The 23,601-nt window shown below is 41.8% G+C and overlaps 2 protein-coding genes across 7 annotated transcripts in view; both read right to left on the reverse strand.

Moving 5' to 3' along the window:
* EBPL (EBP like) overlaps positions 1 to 13,941 on the reverse strand; it is a 46,891-nt gene extending 32,950 nt beyond the window's left edge. Inside the window, exon 1 of one of the 3 annotated variants that reach the window (XR_014255913.1) lies at positions 13,427 to 13,941. Coding sequence is in view for 2 of the 3 variants with exons in the window: in XM_082434526.1 (XP_082290652.1) it covers positions 13,427 to 13,597 (171 nt within the window). In the remaining variant the exon portion in view is untranslated. The remainder of the gene's footprint in view (positions 1 to 13,426) is intronic. The other 2 variants (XM_082434526.1, XM_082434528.1) reach the window with 2 other exon arrangements.
* A 6,967-nt stretch (positions 13,942 to 20,908) lies between these two features.
* Positions 20,909 to 23,601, reverse strand: part of KPNA3 (karyopherin subunit alpha 3) — a 91,210-nt gene continuing 88,517 nt past the window's right edge. For all 4 annotated transcript variants that reach the window (XM_082434468.1, XM_082434469.1, XM_082434470.1 and 1 more), the window contains one exon: positions 20,909 to 23,463. In XM_082434468.1, the coding sequence (XP_082290594.1) occupies positions 23,365 to 23,463 (99 nt within the window). In that variant the 3' untranslated portion in view covers positions 20,909 to 23,364. The remainder of the gene's footprint in view (positions 23,464 to 23,601) is intronic.

Below are 23,601 nucleotides of genomic sequence, written 5' to 3' on the forward strand. Positions count from 1 at the left end.
TATTCCATAATAGCTCCTACAAACCAGGCAAACATGCCAGGTACTAGAGACAGAGGAAGACAAAATAGCTACAAGTTGTGCTTAGTGTTATAAAGGAAAAAAGGTATTTCCCTAGAGTATCTTTTCCATTTCAAAGTAAATAAATTTTAGTTGCATTAAAATTTTTTGAAGTATTTACATACTTCCTCCTTATACAAAAGATTTTAGGTCAATTACAACAAAAACATTCATTAAATGGTAAAATATACATAATTTACCCTGAATTTGGATCAATAAGGATGTCTATATGCATATCCATCTTTTGTTGTTATTATAGAGCTTAATGTGATTCTGAGCTTCCAAGCAGCCACAGTGAAAAGGAGAAACATTTATATTGTTCTTGCTGTCAGAGAGAAACAGACAGACCAATGTTCTTTAGGAGAAATTAAGCTTCTCCTAGCACTTATCTGTGAAAGAAATTTCTCATATGGGTTTCACATTGAGAGTGATATTAGTAACTATTATTCTCCAAATGAAACAAGAGGAGAAAAACTCTGCTCTGCCATAAGCTCTGAGAGGACAAGGGCCATCCATTTTGTTTGCTTCCAGCACAGCAAGACGCAAGTACCCCAGCAGGCACTCAAATTTTGTGGAAATGAGGCACAACAGAAAAACATGTCATTTCTGAGATGTGGCTGAATAGACAGCTATCCCTATTGCTAAGGAACATCCTTCTTCATGATGTTAGAAGACAGACTGAATTCTGGTCTAAATAATGGACAGTGGGTCACTATGGGTGCTATTCCCTAGGCTCTTAATTAGGCACCATTTCTAAGTTTATACTAAGGTTCTCCAGAGAAACAGAACCACTGGGAGATTATATCTATATCTAAATCTATATGTATATATAGGTCTATCTATCTACCTAGATCTATCTATCTATCTAAAGAGATTAATCATAAGGGACTGGCTTATGCAATTATGAAGGCTGACAAGTCCCACCATCTGCAGGGTGAGTCGTCAGCAAGCTAGAGACCCAAGAAAGCTAATGTAGTTCTAAGTCCAGAGGCCTGAGAACAGGGAGAACCAATGGTGGCGATCTAGTCTGAAGTCCAGCAGGCTTGAGACCCAGGAAAAGTCATTGTTTCAGTTCAAGTCCGAGGGCAGTACAATGCCAATGTCCCAGTTTGAAGGTAGTCAGGCAGAAGGATTTCTTGCTGACTTGAGGAAAGGCCAGTTTTTTTGCTCTAGTCAGGCCTTCAATGGATGGGATGAAGCCCACCCATGTGAGGGAGGGCACTCTGCTTTACTCTACCAATTTAAATACTGACCTCATCCAAAAACACCCTCACAGAAACACCCAGAATAACGTTTGTCAAAATATCTGGGTACCGAGGAGCTTCAAGATGGCAGAGGAGTAAGACGTGGAGATCACCTTCCTCCCCACAGATACATCAGAAATACATCTACATGTGGAACAACTCCTACAGAACACTTACTGAACGCTGGCAGAAGACGTCAGACTTCCCAAAAGGCAAGAAACTCCCCAAGTACCTGCGTAGGGCAAAAGAAAAAAGAAAAAACAGAGACAAGAATAGGGACAGGACCTGCACCAGTGGGAGGGAGCTGTGAAGGAGGAAAGGTTTCCACACACTAGGAAGCCCCTTTGCAGGCGGAGACTGTGGGTGGCAGAGGGGGGGAGCTTCGGAGCCACGGAGGAGAGCGCAGCAACAGGGGTGCGGAGGGCAAAGCGGAGAGGTTCCCGCACAGAGGATCGGTGCCGACCAGCACTCACCAGCCCGAGAGGCTTGTCTGCTCACCCGCCAGGGCGGGCGGGGGCTGGGAGCTGAGGCTCGGGCTTCGGTCAGATCGCAGGGAGAGGACTGGGGTTGGCGACGTGAACACAGCCTGAAGTGCTTAGTGCACCACGGCCGGGAGGGAGTCCAGGAAAAGGTCTGGAACTGCCTAAGGGGCAAGAGACTTTTTCTTGCCTCTTTGTTTCCTGGTGCGCAAGGAGAGGGGATTAAGAGCGCCACTTAAAGGAGCTCCAGAGACGGGCGCGAGCCTCGGCTATCAGCGCGCACCCCAGAGACAGGCATGGGACGCTAAGGCTGCTGCTGCCGCCACCAAAAAGCCTGTGTGCAAGCACAGGTCACTATGTACACCTCCCCTGCTGGGAGCCTGTGCAGCCCGCCACTGCCAGGCTCCCGTGATCCAGGGACAACTTCCCCGGGAGAACACATGGCGCCTCAGGCTGGTGCAACGTCACTCTGGTCTCTACCGCCGCAGGCTCACCCCGCATCCGTACCCCTCCCTCCCCCCGGCCTGAGTGAGCCAGAGCCCCCAAATCAGCGGCTCCTTTAACCCTGTCCTGTCTGAGGGAAGAACAGACGCCCTCAGGCGACCTACATGCAGAGGCGGGGGGCAGACACCAAAAACAACGGGAACTACGAACCTGCAGTCTGCAAAAAGGAGACCCCAATCACAGTAAGCTAAGCAATATGAGGAGACAGAGCAACACACAGCAGATGAAGGAGCAAGGTAAAAACCCATCAGACCTAACAAATGAAGAGGAAACAGGCAGTCTACCTGAAAAAGAATTCAGAATAATGATAGTACAGATGATCCAAAATCTTGGAAATAGAATGGAGAAAATACAAGAAACGTTTAACAAGGACCTAGAAGAATTAAGAGTAAACAGTGATGAACAACACAATAAATGTAATTAAAAATTCTCTAGAAGGAATCAATAGCAGAATAACTGAGGCAGAAGAACGGATAAGCGACCTGGAAGATAAAATAGTGGAAATAACTACTGCAGAGCAGAATAAAGAAAAAAGAATGAAAAGAACTGAGGACAGTCTCAGAGACCTCTGGGACAACATTAAACGCACCAACATTCGAATTATATGGGTCCCAGAAGAAGAAGAGAAAAAGAAAGGGACTGAGAAAATATTTGAAGAGATTATAGTTGAAAACTTCCCTAATATGGGAAATGGAATAGTTAATCAAGTCCAGGAAGCATAGAGAGTCCCATACAGCATAAATCCAAGGAGAAACACGCCAAGATACATATTAATCAAACTATCAAAAATTAAATACAAAGAAAACATATTAAAAGCAGCAAGGGAAAAACAACAAATAACACACAAGGGACTCCCCATAAGGTTAACAGCTGATCTTTCAGCAGAAACTCTGCAAGCCAGAAGGGAGTGGCAGGACATAATTACAGTGATGAAGGGGAAAAACCTACAACCAAGATTACTCTACCCAGCAAGGATCTCATTCAGATTTGACGGAGAAATTAAAACATTTACAGACAAGCAAAAGCTACGAGAATTCAACATCACCAAACCAGCTTTACAACAAATGCTAAAGGAACTTCTCTAGGCAGGAAACACAAGAGAAGGAAAAGATCTACAATAACAAACCCAAAACAATTAAGAAAATGGTAATAGGAACATACATATCGATAATTACCTTAAATATAAATGGATTAAATGTTCCCACCAAAAAACATAGACTGGCTGAATGAATACAAAAACAAGACCCGTATATATGCTGTCTACAAGAGACCAACTTCAGACCTAGGGACACATACAGACTGAAAGTGAGGGGATGGAAAAAGATATTCCACAAAAATGGAAATCAAAAGAAAGCTGGAGTAGCAATACTCGTATCAGATAAAATAGACTTTAAAACAAAGACTATTACAAGAGACAAAGAAGGACACTACATAATGATCAAGGGATGAATCCAAGAAGAAGATATAACAATTGTAAATATTTATGCACCTGCCATAGGAGCACCTCAATACATAAGGCAAATACTAACAGCCATAAAAGGGGAAATTGACAGTAACACAATCATAGTAGGGGACTTTAACACCCCACTTTCACCAATGGACAGATCATCCAAAATGAAAATAAATAAGGAAACACAAGCTTTAAATGATACATTAAACAAGATGGACTTAATTGATATTTATAGGACATTCCATCCAAAAACAACAGAATACACTTTCTTCTCAAGTGCTCAAGCAACATTCTCCAGGATAGATCATATCTTGGGTCACAAATCAAGCCTTGGTAAATTTAAGAAAACTGAAATCGTATCAAGTATCTTTTCCAACCACAATGCTATGAGACTAGATATCAATTACAGGAAAAAATCTGTAAAAAATACAAACACATGGAGGCTAAACAATACACTACTTAATCACCAAGAGATCACTGAAGAAATCAAAGAGGAAAACAAAAAATACCTAGAAACAAATGACAATGAAAACACGATGACCCAAAACCTATGGGATGCAGCAAAAGCAGTTCTAAGAGGGAAGTTTATAGCAATACAATCCTACCTTAAGAAACAAGAAACACCTCAAATAAACAACCTAAACTTACACCTAAAGCAATTAGAGAAAGAAGAACAAAAAACCCTCCAAAGTTAGCAGAAGGAAAGAAATCATAAAGATCAGATCAGAAATAAATGAAAAAGAAATGAAGGAAACGATAGCAAAGATCAATAAAACTAAAACCTGGTTCTTTGAGAAGATAAACAAAATTGATAAACCATTAGCCAGACTCATCAAGAAAAAAAGGGAGAAGACACAAATCAATAGAATTAGAAATGAAAAAGGCGAAGTAACAACTGGCACTGCAGAAATACAAAGGATCATGAGAGATTACTACAAGCAACTATATGCCAATAAAATGGACAACCAGGAATGGACAAATTCTTAGAAATGCACAACCTGCCGAGACTGAACCAGGAAGAAACAGAAAATATCAACAGACCAATCACAAGCACTGAAGTTGAAACTGTGATTAAAAATCTTCCAACAACAAAATCTTCCAACAAACAAAACCCAGGACCAGATGGCTTCACAGGCGAATTCTATCAGACATTCAGAGAAGAGCTAACACCTATCATTCTCAAACTCTTCCAAAATATAGCAGGGGGAGGAACACTCCCAAACTCATTCTACGAGGCCACAATCACTCTGATACCAAAACCAGACAAAGATGTCACAAAGAAAGAAAACTACAGGCCAATATCACTGATGAACATAGATGCAAAAATCCTCAACAAAATACTAGCAAACAGAATCCAACAGTACATTAAAAGGATCATACACCACGATCAAGTGGGGTTTATCCCAGGAATGCAAGGATTCTTCAATATACACAAATCAATCAATGTGATACACCATATTAACAAATTGAATGAGAAAAACCATATGATCATCTCAATAGATGCAGAGAAAGCTTTCGACAAAATTCAACACACATTTATGATAAAAACCCTCCAGAAAGTAGGCACAGAGGGAACTTACTGCAACATAATAAAGGCCACATATGACAAACCCACAGCCAACATCGTCCTCAACGGTGAAAAACTGAAACCATTTCCACTAAGATCAGTAACAAGACAAGGTTGCCCACTCTCACCACTATTATTCAACATAGTTTTGGAAGTTTTAGCCACAGCACTCAGAGAAGAAAGAGAAATAAAAGGAATCCAAATCGGAAAAGAAGAAATAAAGCTGTCACTGTTTGCAGATGACATGATACTATATATAAAGAATCCTAAAGATGCTACCAGAAAACTACTAGAGCTAATCAATGAATTTGGTAAAGTAGCAGGATACAAAATTAATGCACAGAAATCTCTTGCATTCCTATACACTAATAATGAAAAATCTGAAAGTGAAATTAAGAAAACACTACCATTTACCATTGCAACAAAAAGAATAAAATATCTAGGAATAAACCTAACTAAGGAGACAAAAGACCTGTATGCAGAAAATTATAAGACACTGGTGAAAGAAATTAAAGATGATACAAATAGATGGAGAGATACACCATGTTCTTGGATTGGAAGAATCAACATTGTGAAAATGACTATACTACCCAAAGCAATCTACAGATTCAATACAATCCCTATCAAACTACCACTGGCATTTTTCACAGAACTAGAACAAAAAATTTCACAATTTGTATGGAAACACAAAAGACCCTGAATAGCCAAAGCAATCTTGAGAAAGAAAAACGGAGCTGGAGGAATCAGGCTCCCTGACTTCAGACTATACTACAAAGCTACAGTAATCAAGAGAGTATGGTACTGGCACAAAAACAGAAATATAGATCAATGGAACAGGATAGAAAGCCCAGAGATAAACCCACGCACATATGGTCACCTTATCTTTGATAAAGGAGGCAAGAATATACAGTGGAGAAAAGACAGCCTCTTCAATAAGTGGTGCTGGGAAAATTGGACAGCTACATGTAAAAGAACGAAATTAGAACACTCCCTAACACCATACACAAAAATAAACTCAAAATGGAATAAAGACCTAAATGTAAGGCCAGACACTATCAAACTGTTAGAGGAAAACACAGGCAGAACACTCTTTGACATAAATCACAGCAAGATCCTTTTTGACCCACCTCCTAGAGAAAGGGAAATAAAAACAAAAATAAACAAATGGGACCTAATGAAACTTAAAAGCTTTTGCACAGCAAAGGAAACGATAAACAAGACGAAAAGACAACCCTCAGAATGGGAGAAAATATTTGCAAATGAAGCAACTGACCAAGGATTAATCTCCAAAATTTACAAGCAGCTCATGCAGCTCAATATCAAAAAAACAAACAACCCAATCCCAAAATGGGCAGAAGACCTAAATAGACATTTCTCCAAAGAAGATATACAGATTGCCAACAAACATATGAAAGAATGCTCAACATCATTAATCATTAGAGAAATGCAAATCAAAACCACAATGATATCATCTCACACCCATCAGAATGGCCACCATCAAAAAATCTACAAACAGGGGCTTCCCTGGTGGCGCAGTGGTTGAGAATCTGCCTGCCAATGCAGGGGACACGGGTTCGAGCCCTGGTCTGGGAAGATCCCACATGCAGCGGAGCAGCTGGGCCCGTGAGCCACAATTACTGAGCCTGCGCATCTGGAGCCTGTGCTCCGCAACAAGAGAGGCCGCGATAGTGAGAGGCCCGTGCACCGTGATGAAGAGTGGCCCCCACTTGCCACAGCTAGAGAAAGCCCTCGCACAGAAATGAAGACCCAACACAGCCATAAATTTAAAAAAAAAAAAAATTAATTAATTAATAAAATTAAAAAAAAAAATTGGGTTGGCCAAAATGTGCCTTTGGTTTAAAAAAAAAAAAAAATCTACAAACAATAAACGTTGGAGAGGGTGTGGAGAAAAGGGAACCCTCTTGCACTGTTGGTGGGAATGTAAATTGATACAGCCACTATGGAGAACAGTATGGAGGTTCCTTAAAAAACTAAAAATAGAACTACCATATGACCCAGCAATCCCACTACTGGGCATATACCCTGAGAAAACCATCATTCAAAAAGAGTCATGTACCAAAATGTTCATTGCAGCTCTATTTACAATAGCCAGGACATGGAAGCAACCTAAGTGTCCATCAACAGATGAATAGATAAAGAAGATGTGGTACATATATACAATGGAATATTACTCAGCCATAAAAAGAAACGAAATGGAGTTATTAGTGAGGTGAATGGAGGTAGAGTCTGTCATACAAAGTGAAGTAAGTCAGAAAGAGAAAAACAAATAACAGTATGCTAACACATATATATGGAATCTAAGGAAAAAAAAAAAAAAGGTCATGAAGAACCTAGTGGCAAGACGGAAATAAAGACACAGACCTACTAGAGAATGGACTGGAGGATACGGGGAGGGGGAAGTGTAAGCTGTGACAAAGTGAGAGAGTGGCATGGACATATATACACTGCCAAACGTAAAATAGATAGCTAGTGGGAAGCAGTCACATAGCACAGGGAGATCTGCTCGGTGCTTTGTGACCACCTACAGGGGTGGGATAGCGAGGGTGGGAGGGAGGGAGATGCAAGAGGGAAGAGATATGGGGATATGTGTATATGTATAACTGATTCACTTTGTTATAAAGCAGAAACTAACACACCATTGTAAAGCAATTATACTCCAATAAAGATGTTAAAAAAACATTTTTTTTTATACCCCATGGCCCAGTCAAGCCGACACGTAAAATTAACCATAATAAACATTTACCATTAATATACAGCTAAACTAACTGTGATTCACCAGGCTCACCAAACAGCACAAGGACTATAAATTCATTTACCAGAGAGGATATCTATCTTAGAGCAGAACTGATGAAGATGACGATGCCAAAAAAGGAAAGGAAAACAGGAGACAGTAACAGACGGTGAATTAAAAGGCAACTTCAGACCTCATGGTAAAGTAGGAGGAGGAAGAAATTTTTAGAAAGTCCCAAGGTCGGAGGCTGAAGTTATTGTGGTGGAAGGCGAAGAACAGATGGTGATGTTAAATGGAAAAGGGTAATGTCCAAAATACACAAATCAATAGGGACTTAAGCAGCCTCAGGATTTCTTGAAGACTACCCGTGGGTGTTAAGGCAGAATGAGAGACTACCCAGCCCAGATTTTCTGTGACAACTGCCCTGCACCCTGACAGACAAGCCCAAGTCGTGCTCCACAGTGATGAAAAGGTGGGAATGACTAGTCGAGGGGCTTGAGCAGAGGACAAGTGGTAGATTCAGCTCTGCTGGAGGTCAGGCAGCACACGGTGTCTGTGCGCACACACCTCTGCCCTTCACTCTCCCCTTGACCTGGCTCTTGCTCACAAACACGCTCAGACCTTCCCATCTGAAACCCAGAGTCTCTCGCCTGCCCCTGCCTGTCTTTTGAGCTTTCCTTTGTAAACAAAGAAGAACAAAGGGTGTCGCTCAGCTCCCAGCTCTACAAGAATTAAGTCAATAGCCACTGCAGTCGCTGACAGCACACCCTGAGAGGAACTTGGGATGAAAGACAGGGTGAGACACTCTGTGCTTCAGAAAAACAGGCCCCATAGATAGTTAGATGCATATCTCAGGAAGAATTTTTAAGAGCCCAGATTCTTGCATCTTCCTGTACATGGAAAAGCACGGATATCATTAACTGGAGATATCTGCTCTTTGCGACTAGCAGTGATCTTTTACCAAGATGTAGGCTGACTGCACGTATTCCCGAGCCAAAAACCATACACAAGCTGGTTTCTCCCCCATCGTTTGGGAGTAGTTTCCTCAGAGCTCCCAAGAGGTTGTCTCCCGGGCCATAGTCTTCAGTAAGGTCCCTGAATAAAACTCAAAACCCTTAGATTGTCCATTTTTCTTTAAGCCGGTGCCTTCCTACACTCTCCTTGCTCCCACCACCAAATCTCCTGAAGGTCTTGCATATGCAGCCTCCACTTCTTCTCTATACCACCTGCTAAGCCCCTGCCTCTGGCTCCTGGTCCCTCCATTCAAGCAATACTACTCTACCACTGACTTCCTGATGGCTGGTCCCAGAGGCCCTGGCTCAGCCTTCACCTTTTTTTAAATGTTAAATTTTAATTTTTTTTAATGGTGCTGCGCATTTAACAGGGATCTTGAAATTCCCTCCCTTGGGTCCCAGGACCCAGCACTATCCTGTTCTTGGTCTTTCCCACTTTCTCCCCTTCGTGATCTTCCTCTCCCTGATTGTTCAGTGCAGACATTTTAAAAGACTCTGCTGTCATCCCTCAGCCTTTTCACCTTTCTGTTTTCTTTTACTCAGAAGTCACCCATCCCCAGGGCTTCCTGTTGTCTCCTCCAAGGCAGTGAAGAACTTCCAACTCTCTATTCTGTCCTGTTTTCCCAAGAGGTCTTACATTTTCAATGCCTTCTGGCCATTTCCCCTCAACCACACCCCCAGCCCCAGATTCACAGTTCTAAAATCTGACTTTCCTGTCTTTGTTAACGTTATCAACATTATCCATGTCGGCCAGGTTCTAAACCCCAAGATCATCTCCACCCACAATGTAAAAGGGGTCACTTTGACTTACAAAATTCTCCCCTGCAAAGTCTCTCGTATTTATCTTTCCTCCCCATTTTAACTTCCACCATCACCTTAGCTCAGCTCTTTCTTCTCACTCCTAAAATACTGCAATTGCTTTTAGTTGATCTTCTCGCCCCTGAACTGTCCTTTCCAATCCACCCTGCACCTGTTGGGAGACAATTCTCCTTGACTATCTCCTAGTCCTGACTTTCAACTGTCTGGGATGTCTGAGCACAGGCATTTACAGATAATTTAAGAATATTTATGTAAGGAGATATTCCAAGGAAGTAGAGCTTAGAGACATCTCCCTCCTGAGAAAAAGACCTCGCCTCCTCTTCCCCAGAGAAGATTTGTTTTCATGCCTGAGTAAAGATACAGTCTCTCTCCAGAGAGAAATATGAACAGGTCACCAGCAGCTCCATATAAGATGGGAGCCTAATTTGGGGGTTTTCTCCTGTAATGCACCCCCAGCATGTGCAGGTATCATCTGGCCCTCACTGTATTGCCCTGTGGAGCTTGGGGAATCAACCAGGCTAACTTGTTTAACTTGTAAGAAGGGTAAAATCTCAGACCCCTTACAGTTTGACTTAACACACCACCACCAAACTATCTTTTGAAAGATCTACTTTGGCTATACTTCCTTGCTTGAAACCCTTCAATGGCTTCCTACCACAGAAGAAAACTCCAAGTCTTACCTGTCATTCAAGTTCCCTTTCCTGCCTGTCCTCCCACTTTATATAAGGGACTTAAGAATTTGAGGATTTTTGTATCCCCAGGGGTCATGGAAGCAACGTACCATGCATACCAAAGGAGGATTAGAGTATTGAGAAAGAAAGAGAAAGCAAAGTTTTCAATAATCATCTAGGTCTGTAGATGTTTGTCAGTTGGAGAGATGTTGCTGGAATCTTACCCTATGTAAATCTTGTGCTCTAATCAATCTGGACTTCCAGATGTTTCCCAAACATAGGAGTACACATCCTGCTTCCAGGCTCTGGCCATGCCTAGAATGCTATACTTAGATCGCAGATGAGGGAAAACCCATGAAGCACCAGGGCAAGAAATGCCTATGCCAACTTTTGAGGGATGGTGAGTCATGCCATTGATTTCCTCCTGTATGTCACCATGGCTCCCACCAGATGGGAAACGAACCAGACCTTCACCTTGGCCATAACTGACTAAACTGAAGGTCAGTTCTGCAGCCCTGGATAACCACAGTCTGGCTGGACATCTGGGAGGTGAACTACCTCTGGGAATGCTTGGCCTGAAACTCTGTCCAATAGGGGAGCTCTGCATTTGATGGCGGCCAACAAACCCAAACATCTCCTCTATTTGAGAAGTAAAGGCAAAAGGGGGGAGGAGAGGCAGCTCAGGTTCTAGTGGGAACAAGTGAGTTGTGGTTTCAGATCTCCTCCAGCCTCTACATTCCAATCTTAGCTCCTGCCACATTTCTAGGTATTCTTGCAACGAACTCCCAATTATCCCAAAGATAATACGGACATGCATTTGTCTTGCAGGCCTCAACCACTTAGTCAAGTGCCTTCTCACCAATCTCCAAGACTTGTGTACCAAGATGCTGGTTGAAACACTGTGTGTAAATAGTAAATTTAACCAGCCAATATTAACGGGCCTGTTTTTATTTATCAGTTGTAAGATATATCCCAATCTCAGAGACATAAAATATCAACAAAAGAAGCCACAGTGGTTATGTCATTCATTGTTGCAACATGCGAAAAAATGTGCATTTTAGAATTAAAGAACTAAGATATGGTGCATTCAAACAGTGGGATGTTTTGCAGCTGGGACAGGTAAATGGCACAAGATGAGGCCGTGGGTAGGGGCAGGGAGGCATTTCCTTCAGAACAAGGAGGGGGGAGAGTGGAGCAATGATTCCACCCATGGGGCTACACCTCAAGTTGCCACAAATGGAGATGTGTGTAGTGCTACCTGTCACAGTCTGTGCGTGAAAAGTAGAATTAATTTTAAACCAGGTGGTAGACATATGTGTATATGTTTGAGTGTTTTTATAACTTTTTTGTGTGTCTAAAATATAATACTCTCTTAAGTGGGCCTAGCAACCTGTTTTACTGCCCCTGTTCTTTGGGACACCTTGTGTTCAGTGACAGCTTAAAAATCAATTCTATAAATAAAGGAGTTAAGGGAAGTATTTACTGTCTGTTATCTCCACAAGCTGACTATTAGGAAAGAAGGAATTTCATCATTCCAGCAACATCTGGTATGTGCACATATCCAACGGATAAACATCTATAGCCCTAGATGATTATCCAAAACTTTGCTTTCTCTTTCTTTCTCAATACTCCATCTCTCCCTCAGTATCCTCAGGTGGATTGCTTCCAGGACCCCTGGGGATACCAAATCTGCAAATGCTCCAGTCCCTTAGGTAAAAATGGAGTAGTATTTGCATAGAACCTGACATCCTCCCTTATATTTTAACTTGTCTCTAGCTTACCTTCAATGCCTCACACAATGGAAACGCTACGTAAATAGCTGCAGGGAAGTAGGTTGTGAGGGTGGCAAATTCAAATTTTGCTTTTTGGAAATTTCTGGAAATTTTTTTTTTTTCTTTCTGGTATTTTCTGTTCTCCACTGGTTGAATCCGCAGCTGCCGAGGAGGATCGATTGTATAGACTCTGGCTTCACATTAGCTATAAGTTTGCCTAGATTTAAGCAAGGTCAAATTTGCAAAAAAAGATATTGTGGCATAGTTTTAAACAAAGCTTTAAAAAAAGAAGTGCGTGCACGGGGAGGGGGGCATTTTCAATAGAATGCCTTAAATACAACCGTCCTGGCCATTTATAAAGTGAGTTGAACTTTTAAGGATACGTTTCCTAAAGCCTGGCGTGAAAGAAAGTGCAAGCTTTGGAGCCAGACTAAACCTGACTGAATCACGCCAGTTGTGTGGCACTATAAAGTCACCTAACTTTGCAGGGCCCGTTTTCTCCTCTGTAAAATGGGGACAATAATAAGTACCTTACGAGGTGTTCATAGGTCAGAAATTTTAAACACAGTACTGTGCCTGCATACAGTCGTCATCCAATAAATGGTGATTACTACTGCGGGGCGGGGGGCTGGTTTTGGTCCAGGGCCCAGCACGCCTCATCACCTCTCCCTGCTCCCTCTGGGGCATTCAAAAACTCTCTCAATTACGTTCAACATTTATGTGCAGGATAAGATGTTAAGTAAGCCAAGGCCTTTCTGTAGTTTACAAACCGACTAACAACACCGTACACGAATAACAATTTTCATGGTTTTCTGATTTTTTGGGTTTTTTTTTTTTTTTTTTTTTTGGTAGAGGAATTGGCACCATAGGGAGGCTGCGCTCTCTTTTTACAGACTTGGGACCTCGGAGAGGTGCAGCATCTGGCCAAAGGCCACGGGCACCGCGGCCTCCAGATGTTTCCCGGGTCTCCCGCCACAGGGGACGGGGCGGCCGAGTCGTCCATGTCATTTTCTGGAAACTCTCTGGGACGAGGGCGGGAAGGGTCCCAAGAGAGGCGGCGTCCGCCCGCGTTTTCGATGCCGAGGCGACCACACTTACCAGTGCGAAGTGCACCAGGGCGTCGAAGCAGAGCCAGGCTAGCGCCCCGCGGTCCGCAGCCCCCAGCCCGCGGCCCAGGCGCAGGCCCAGTGCGCAGCCCACGGCCAGCAGCGCGGCGCACAGCAGCAGCGGGCCTCCAGCCGCGGCGCCCAGCTCCCCGCCGCCGCGCATGCTTCCTGCTCCCGACGCAGACCGCGGGGCACCAACAGCCAGGATTTCCCGGTGCGCCGGGAGAGGCGGGGCGGCGAGGGGGCGGGGCTACTCGGCCGGGGCGGGGCGGAGCGGAGCGGAGGGAGGTTTACCCTTCCGCCTGGCCGCCCAGCAGCCCCGCCGAGTCGCTGGCTATCAGAGCCCGGAGGTTTTCTCAAGCCAGGAACGTGCTCACCTCCTCGCTTTACTGCCGGAACCAAACCTATTCCCAGACCACGCCCGAAGGACTGGTAATAGGGCCACACCTTTTGACGCAGTGTGATTTTTAACAAGGTTCAAAGCCTTACACCACAAAGTGAAATCCAGATGGTGGAAATTTTGCCAATAGAGGGGGTAGGATTTTAGGGACAAAAGGTTCTAATTAGGCTCTTGCAAGCAACCACCACTAGGCATTTTAAAGCCCTTGTGGCTTACTCTAACCCTATATCTTAAAAATCCAAAAAGCAGGGACTTCCCTGGTGGCGCAGTGGTTAAGAATCCGCCTGCCATCGCAGAGAACACGGGTTGGATCCCTGGTCTGGGAAGATCCCACATGGCACAGAGCAACTAAGCCCGTGCACCACAACTACTGAGCCTGTGCTCTAGAGCCCATGAGTCACAACTACTGAGCCCGTGTGCCACAACTCCTGAAGCCCGGGCACCTAGAGCCAGTGCTCCGCAACAAGAGAAGCCACTGCAATGAGAAGCCTGCACACCGCAACAAAGAGTAGCCCCCGCTCGCCGCAACTAGAGAAAGCCCACGCGCAGCAACGAAGATCCAACGCAGCCAAAAATAAATAAATAAATTTTTTAAAAAATCCAAAAAGCAGCAGGAGTATGGGGGAGAGGAGCAATAGGCCACATCAGCTTGGTACTAGATGCTTTTACCTGTGGTATCTTATCTTCACAACAACCCTAGGAGTTCAGTGTTTTCTTATTTTACAAATGTGAAAAGAGGCTCAGACATTAATTTGTCTAAGGACGCTCAGTGGCTGGGCCGAGGCCAGAGCCCATGATTGGGTGTCCCCAAGGCCTTTGTTTTTTGACCCTGCAGTGTGAGTAGATACTTAATATATTGACAACTGCAGTCGGCCCTCTATATTCACAGGATTCGCATCTGTGGATAGGAAGGGCCAACTAATGGGACTTGAACATGCACAGATTTTGGTACACACGGGGGCTTCTGGAACCAATGTCCTGTGGATACCAAGGGACAACTGTATAGCTCTCCTCGAGTGACGTGCCCCTTTGTTCTGATCACCATGTTAACCTTTTCTCTCTACTTTTTCCTCATCTTTTTGTTTGCTTTTAAACTTCTCCCTCTACCTTCCATAGGCCTCTGTTACTTAGAGACTTGGCACTGGAGAAAGAAGTCAGAGTTAAAAAAGATTGTAACCCTTATTGGTCAAGCCTGTGTTTTCAATTTGGGGTAGCCAGGTAAAATATAGAATGCCCAGATAAATATGAATTTCAGATTTTTTTTAAAAATGAAATTTTAAGTATATACTTATACTAGCATATAACTAGGGTACTTATGCTAAAAAATCATTTGTTGTTTTAAAATGTGGTTTGTACATATAATAGAATATTATTCAGCCATAAAAAGGGAATCCTGATATGCTACAACATGGATGAAACTTGAGGACATTATGCTATGTGAAATAAGCCAGTCACAAAAAGACAAATACTGCATGATTCCCCTTATATGAAGCACCTAAAGTAGGCATATTCCTAGAGACAGAAATACAGAATGGTATTTGCCAGGGGCTAGGGGGAGGGAGAAAAGGTGACTTGTTTAATGGCTATAGAGTTTCAATTTTGCAAGATGAAAAAGTTCTGGAGTGTGGTTGCACAACAATATAAATACACTTAACACTATTGAACTGTACACTTGCAAATGTTTAAGACGGGAAATTTTATGTGTATTTTACACAATTTAAAAAATGATTTCTGGCATTGAACACAAATTCAAAAACTTTCCCCCTTAGTTACGCCGTATCATTTTTTACATAGCAGTTAACACTAGATGAAATTATTTATTTATACATGTATCGTTAGTCTCTTGCCACTAGAGTATAAGCTCCACAAGGCCAGGTGTCTGGCTTGGTTACTGCTGTATCTCTGGCACCTATTACAGAGTTTGACATATACTAGTTGCTCAATTAAATAACTGCTGACTGAAGAAGTATGGCCAATCCTGCCACCTATGCCTTGGATTCACTCCTGTAACTTGGAAAACTGATGATTGCTCTTCTCTTGTATATTCAATGTCTTTCTCAACTGGATTTCCCCCATCAATTTCCCCACACCACTCTTTAGCGACTATCCTGCCCTGTTCCCCTTCTGAGCAAAAATAAAAGCCTAAGAAACTGATTAGATTCACTGTCTTCATATTCTGCCCTTTCCTCAGTCCTTCCTGCTCTAGTTTCCACCCTCATTACTGCAGTGATACAGCTCTCACTAAGGTGACCAGTGACCGCCGCATCACTAGCCAAAGGACATTTCCTGTCCTTACCTTACTTGACTTCTCAACAGCATCACTGGGCACTGAAATCTCTTTTCCCTCAGTTTTCTGAGAAAACACACAGGTTTTCTTCCCCCCTCCCTAACCATACCTTCTGTTTCCTTTGCAAGCTCATCCTCCTCTACATGCCCCTTGAATGCTGGAACTTCAGTCCTAAGCCCTGTTCTCACTCCGAATGCTGAACCCAGGCAGTCTCACCCTCACTTCCTGCTTTAATAATCACCAAAATAGGGGATTCAAATCTCTAGCCCGGCCCCCTCCTCTGAGCCCCCGACCAGTATTTCCAGTTGCCCTACTTGACCGTCATTTGGATGTCTCCACTCAACACAATCCAAACTGAATTCATCACCCTCTACTCCCTATGTCTGAGTCTCTCTCAGTGTTGCTTATCTTTTTCTTTTTCTTTTTGTATTTTGGCCTCGCCTCAAGGCTTGCAGGGTCTTAGTTCCCCGACCAGGGATTGAACCTAGGCCATGGCAGTGAAAGCACCAAGTCCTAACCACTGGACCACCAGGGAACTCCCCCTCAGTGTTGCTTATCTTACTCTACTTACATTCATCAGTTACAGCAACCCAGAAACACAGAAATCATCCTTGATACTTCCCTCTCCCCAAACTCCAGATCTAAGCATCGCCTACTCCTGTCTGTTTTAGCTGCCAAGTATCTCTTGATCCCATCCACTGTTCACCATCTCTTGCTTCAGGGCTTCACACTATTTCGACCTTACACATCACTAAACCCAAAGTACATTTCCTGTCCTTACCTTACCAGCCAATGATTGTTATTGAACACAATTCTCCTATCATCACTCTTGCTTAATAATGATTTACCATTGCTCTTAGAATACCAAAGTTTCTTTACATGACTTACAGGCGTGTGGTCTAGCACCTGCCTATCTCTTCAGCCCCTCCCCTGCCTCTGGTAGTCCTCCTCCCCACTATCATCTTGGCTCCAGCTGTACTTTCTTTCACTCCCTGGACTCCCATGCCGCTTCCTACTTTGTATGTACTGTTCCTTCTGCCAGAAGAGTTTCCAGTGAATCTGCCCTATTAACTCTGCTTTTCCTTCACCACTATAAGCTGTGTAATTTTTGGCAAACTTAACTTTCCTCTGCCTGATAATAGAACCTTCATCACAGAGTTGTTGAGGGCTGAGTTGGTACTTCTCAAGCACTCAAGCCAGTGGCTGGCACTTAGTAAGAACTCACTGCCAGCCTGATTATCACCTTCCTAACGAGGCTGATTCCTTATGTATCATTGTGTATCTCTTTTTTCTAACATCTGTCATAACTTTTTAACTTTTATTCATGTGTGTGGACCCTGCACCCTAGCACAGGACCTGGCTGGAGATAGGATGCTCAAGAAATATTTGAATGTTCCTAAAGGCTTAGTCAAAATTCTTACTTATAAAAGACTGAAGACATGGAAAGGATACATACAGATATGGAATCTTTTCTTATTATGAAGAAAACTGGGCTGAAATCAATAAAATGAAATTTATAAATTCTTCTAGTTAGGTTTGAAAAATGTAAATGCCTAACTACTGGGTAGAAGAGAGCTGAAGACAAAGGGAACTGAGGCTGTTACTTGATCACAAATCTAATTGTGATGAAGCTTGTAAAATAATTGAAACAATCTCCTTCACATTAACAAAATTAAATGGCCAGATAATGGAATGTTCCCGTTCCATTGTACCCAGAAACTAGCCACACCACACTCTATTCGTGGGGTCCTTGGAATTCGCGAAGCCGACAGGAACCAGGTCCAGGAAGGACTTTATAAGCAGGTTGGCTACAATGCATGGAGTGTTCAGGTTGAGGAAGGAAGCTGATAAAAACAGATCTGTGTCTTCTGCTATTTGGGAGTAACTAGAAGTCTACTCAGAATCGAGAACAGTTAATCTATGATGGTCATTTAAGAGTGGTGACTTCTATTCAATATTAAGGAAAGACTTGGTCACAACTGAAGCTATTCCACAAGTAGAACTGGCCCACCTGGAGTGAGTGCCTCACCATTTACTTCTCAAACTCTTCTGACTCCTAGTCCTGCAGGAATGTGTCCATAAAAATGGCCTGCCTCAAAAAAAAATCTGATTTTATCTTTAAAACATTATGCAAAATGTGTCCTTTACTAACACTAAGGCTTCTTGTATCATAAAACTGTCTTCCTTACCATCAAGTAAAATGGCTGTCCTGTGAAGTCGGCCGGTTTCTCTTGCGGCTTCACACATTACTTGGCACAAGGTCCCATTTTTCTTCGGGGACCACAGTTTTAAAAAAGGGAATTACTCAAGAAGGTGGATGGCAGGCAGTTTTTCAGAGTTGGGAAGAGGGATGTTGCAGAAGAAATTCCCTGCGGGGAACACATCCTTTATAGCTCTGCTCAGCCATTGATCCCCTGCTTTTAATCATTTTTAATAAACTTGTAAGTCTCCTGATGAGGCCATTCTCTCACAATGCTTCAAAGAAGTGTTTTTCGAACTATGCTGTGATTTTTCTACTCCAACCCCAGCTTTCGCAGAGAACTTCAAGAGATTCAACTAAAAATGTTTGAAAAACACTGCTACAGGGAAGGCAGTGCTGAGAAGACAAAGGGCAATCAACACATTTGGTTGTTTCACACTTCTTTTAGCCACAGGATACATTTAAGAGGGTAACTAGTTACTCCACATTCCCATTCCTATCCTAAATCCTTTGCAGTAGATGGGCTCAGCACTACCCACAGGGGATTTGGGAAATGTGGTTAGGTATAGCTCTGCTTTCTCCTAAAACTGAGAATGAAGAAAAAAGGCACGTTTTTGTCTCATTTTTTAATCTTATGTATCTGAAAAAAAGCCTGGCACTACTCATAGAACAAAAAGGCATGATTTAGACTCTCTCCTTTGGAGAAGTTTTCTACCTGAATTGATTTAGGCCAACGGTTCACACCTTGGGGCAGTTCTGGCCCCCAGGAAACATTTGGCAGTGTCTTGAGACATTTTTGGTTGTCCTGCCTGGGGAGTGGAGAGGTACTACCCACATCTAGTGGGCAGAGCCTAAGGCTGCCACTAAACACCCTACAATACACAGGACAGCCTCCCACAACAAAGAATTATCCAGCCTAAAATGTCAATTTTTTTTTTTTTTTTGCTGCACTGTGCAGCTTGCAGTATCTTAGTTCACTGACCAGGGATCAAACCTGGGCCCACAGCAGTGAAAGTGTGGAGTCCTAACCACTGGACTGCCAGGGAATTCCCTAAAATGTCAATATTGAAGGGTTTGAAAAACCCCGACTTATGTTAAAGTTAGTTGAGGAATTTCATGGGCAAATGAAGAGGCTAAGGATGTGAACAGGCAGCATTCCCACATCCCTTTTCCTAAACACTTTCTCTTTATAGAGTACTGAGCCCACCTATATAGTTGACCTTTGAACAACGCAGGGGTTAGAGGTGCTGACCCTCTACATATTCGAAAATCCGCCTGTAAGTTATAGTCAGTGCTCCATATACACAGTTTCTCCATACAGCAGTTCCTTTGTGTAAGTGGTTCCACATCCGAGGATTCAACCAACTGCCGATCGTGTAGTACTATTGTATTCACTACTGAAAAAAATCCACACATATGTGGACCCATGCAGTTCAAACCCATGTTGTTCCAGGGTCAACTGTACATAGGTATGTACAGATAGAACCTCATCTATATACTGTGCTTTGAGAAGCATTCTACCACTGTTTTTCAGTTTTGTTTTTTTTTTAATTAATTTATTTAATTAATTAATTTATTTATTTTTGGCTGTGTTGGGTCTGTTGATGCACACGGGCTTTCTTTAGTTGTGGCGAGCGGGGGCTACTCTTGATTGCGGTGTGTGGGCTTCTCATTGTGGTGACTTCTCTTGTTGTGGAGTACGGGCTCTAGGCGCACGGGCTTCATTAGTTGTGGCACGCAGGCTCAGTAGTTGTGGCTCGTGGGCTCCAGAGCACAGGCTCAGTAGTTGTGGCGCACGGGCATAGTTGCTCCGTGGCATGTGGGATCTTCCTGGACCAGGGCTCGAACCCATGTCCCCTGCATTGGCAGGCGGATTCTTAACCACTGTGCCACCAGGGAAGCCCCTGTTTTTCAGTTATTTAACTAAGTACAACATTTATATGAAGAGTTCCTTTTACACTTTAGACACATGAGTGGTGGGTAAAAGAGAGAACTCCTTGGTCTACATGCCTTAAGACTTACAGCTTAATGTACAGAAATTATACTCCCTTTCTCCAAATAGATTTAATTAAAACCCCCAGTTCAACTAGGGTTAAGAAAATTCATAACCATCACTGTAAGACAACTGACAGTCACAAATTTTTACTCGCAATAATTAATTAATTAATCTCGTCAGAAGGACAACCCTTCTGAAGTAAATTATGGCAAGATTAAATAGGAGTATTGTAACTTATTTACTTATATACTGAGTTCTTTCAAAAATACTTTGAAGTCTCATTATATGAAAGTAAAAATACCTGTATACTAAAAAGTTTGGCTGCTCCTTTGTTCTTTCAATTAATCCAAGATTTCATTTAGAGCCTCAACCTTACTTCAATGACTATCTTCCAAAGTTCTTGTTTTCAAGGATTAGACAGGCCTTAAATAAAGCTTGAATTTTTGTTTTACGAAAGTCATAATTACACTATCATCTCAAATGGCCTTTCTATGAGTTGTGGTATTTAAACCTGAGATACATAGAGAGAACACCATGTGATGATGAAGGCAGAAGGAAATTAAGATACTTTCAAAAATAAGTTCTTCAATGTTTTATCATATTTGATAGCAGCTTTTTTATTGGTTACAAAACCTAAGCCCATATACAAAATTAGGAACACATTTAGATGCCTCTTTTGAAAGAATGTTTTAGTCTTTTTTAACTGAGTTAAAAAAAAAATAAAAACAATGCAATTTTTCAACACTGTTTTGAAAACTTAAAAGTGCAGCAATATACTTAGTTTCCTTTACCTACGAAATTTTGCATTTCCATTTCCAAACTGATAAGGTCACAACAAATTGGATCAAGCCAATGCATACGTTATGTCTGCACTACTTGATGCTAATGTTCACTTATGTTAGTTTGCACTTAAAACACAAGAGGAAATAGGAATCGGCACAGTAGAGGCCCAATTTAATCTCAATGTGTGCAAAATTTAAAAGGTAACTGTCAGTAAGTATGGAGAGTCCAGAAGAAAGTAAACTGGAAGGGGTACAATTCACAATATTGAGAAGATTTGGACTTCAAGGGTTTCACCGAAGTTTGTGACCTTAATTAACTTTGACTTTGTTATTCCTACTTTTAGTGAACACCACACAGTTTCAGAAATTTAGACTACTGAACAGGATGCAGTTACCATATGAAGCTTTAACTCAAAATTTGGATAAAGAAAAAAAGGCACAATGAACTTCAACTCAATTTTATGTGCACAAGAGTTGAAAAATCTGAGCCACCTTAAAGAGAAATTGATTCTAAAATTTATAAAACCTATAAATAATCAGAGGCCAAACCACTATATTAAAACAGATTCTCTAGCAAGTAAAAATCTTGCAGTTTAAACATACTCTTGTATCCACTTTAGATACAAGACAAAACTCACTCTTTAAAGTGGCTCCACCTTGGCAGATACATATATTTGTAATGAACGCACACCTGCTATGTGTTGTTTATCAGTGAAAACACCCCCGCTGATTCACAAAGCTCTGATGGCATCTGTCTCATCTTCATCACAGTAAATACACAACCCCCCCCTGCATCTGATAACTAAATTAGTTTAGATTTTCTATCCCTTCACATCAATGCATTGGGAAATTATACCCAGTAAACAATAGCAACAAAACCATTCCTGTGACAGCACAAATTATTCAGTTTAAAAAATTTCAAATTCTTTCATGAATAGCTGGGTCAGACAATTTACCAAAAGCAATGACTTTACATAGTAATACCAGATTTTGCAGAATTACTTAAAGATCACTGCAAATCAGGTTTATGTTAAATAACTGCAGATTATTCCTCTATGCAGATCCTTGTCTGAATCTTTTTATATGTGAATATGCTTTTAGAGTAGGATCTGAATGAACTTTCCAATAATCAACGAATGAAGTTTTATGACACTTCTAAATAGTTGTTGTTTTGTTGCCAACCACATTATCAAAAGCACTGGTTACTAAGTAAAAAATATTTTAAGACTAAATTACAGTAAACATGAAAGCTCCACAGTTTAAACCCAATATAAGTCAACCATACCCAATTATCAATTTAAAACGAAAAATATTAACTCCTGAAAGCTGAAAGCAAGATTTTCTTTTTTAATATCACCAATGGGTACTTTAGAATTTTGTGTTTTTGTTTTTATTTATTTTTTTCTTTATAGTCAGGGACTCTTGCTTTCAACTTAAACAGAAGTTCAAGTCCGTAACAGGTTGCAGCTCAGGTAAAATACCATGCACAGCATTTGATTACTTCAAAACAGCAGGAACACACAGGCTGAAGTGAGTGGTCAAATAGGGCTTGCTGTTCTCAAAAATTAGGTATAATGGCGAAAGCATTACCATCCATAGCTAAAGTTCTTCCTCCAACCCTGGCTTCTGAGGCAGATAATAAACACATCAATTACTGGTAGATGAAGTACAGTTTTTTAAAACTTATCTGTTTAATCAATAACCAAGTTTCTTTTTTTTAAGTTACTTTTTGTTTGTGTCAGTTCCACCAATGAAAATCATTTGGCTTGTACTTTAAACTATTCTTCCACATAAAGAGTATGAAAATATGTTTGTGGAGGACAATGATGGAGGCTCAGATCAGACTGCACCTCTTTAAAGTCTTCCAACATGTGTATGTGTCATACCAAAGTGTCTTGATCCATAGCGCACCATTTTCCAAAGGAATATCAAGTGGGCAGCTGACATGCCACCACTACAGAATATTCTAAACTGGAGACTGCGGTTGTCAGCGTGTGGCACCAGGGAACAGGGAAAAATAGGGTAGTTGAGATTGTTAAGGAGAATTCTAAAACAGTTTAGGAAATCATGCATATGCATTTACAGTCCATGTGGATAGTGACTTTTGGCAACTGCAAAGTGACTGAGACATGGCTTGCTTTAGAAGCATCAAAACAAAGAGGCATGTATGTTTTGGAGCCTTTTGTAGTTGTTGTTCTTGTCATTTGGTAGCCATCTGGTGGTGCTTCATATTGAATGTGGGAAAGATGCTGCACTCAATTGAACTTAAAAATTAAATTCTTTTGTTTGAAGGTTGGCTGTTGGGTCAAAGTTGTAAGTACCTCCTTGTGTTGCTTCAGGAATGAGGCTAGGATCTTCATCAATCTATAATAAGCAAGAAAAAAATCTTTATTATATTAAGATACTATACATTACAGTGTAAGCGGAATTGATTTACTTAGGAGAGAATTCCATGTGAATGTTTTTATTACCTAAAAAATATTTTAAGTAAATCAACAATGT

Source organism: Balaenoptera physalus (genome assembly GCF_965194825.1).
Source record: "Balaenoptera physalus genome assembly, chromosome: 18".
Lineage (NCBI taxonomy): Eukaryota > Metazoa > Chordata > Mammalia > Artiodactyla > Balaenopteridae > Balaenoptera > Balaenoptera physalus.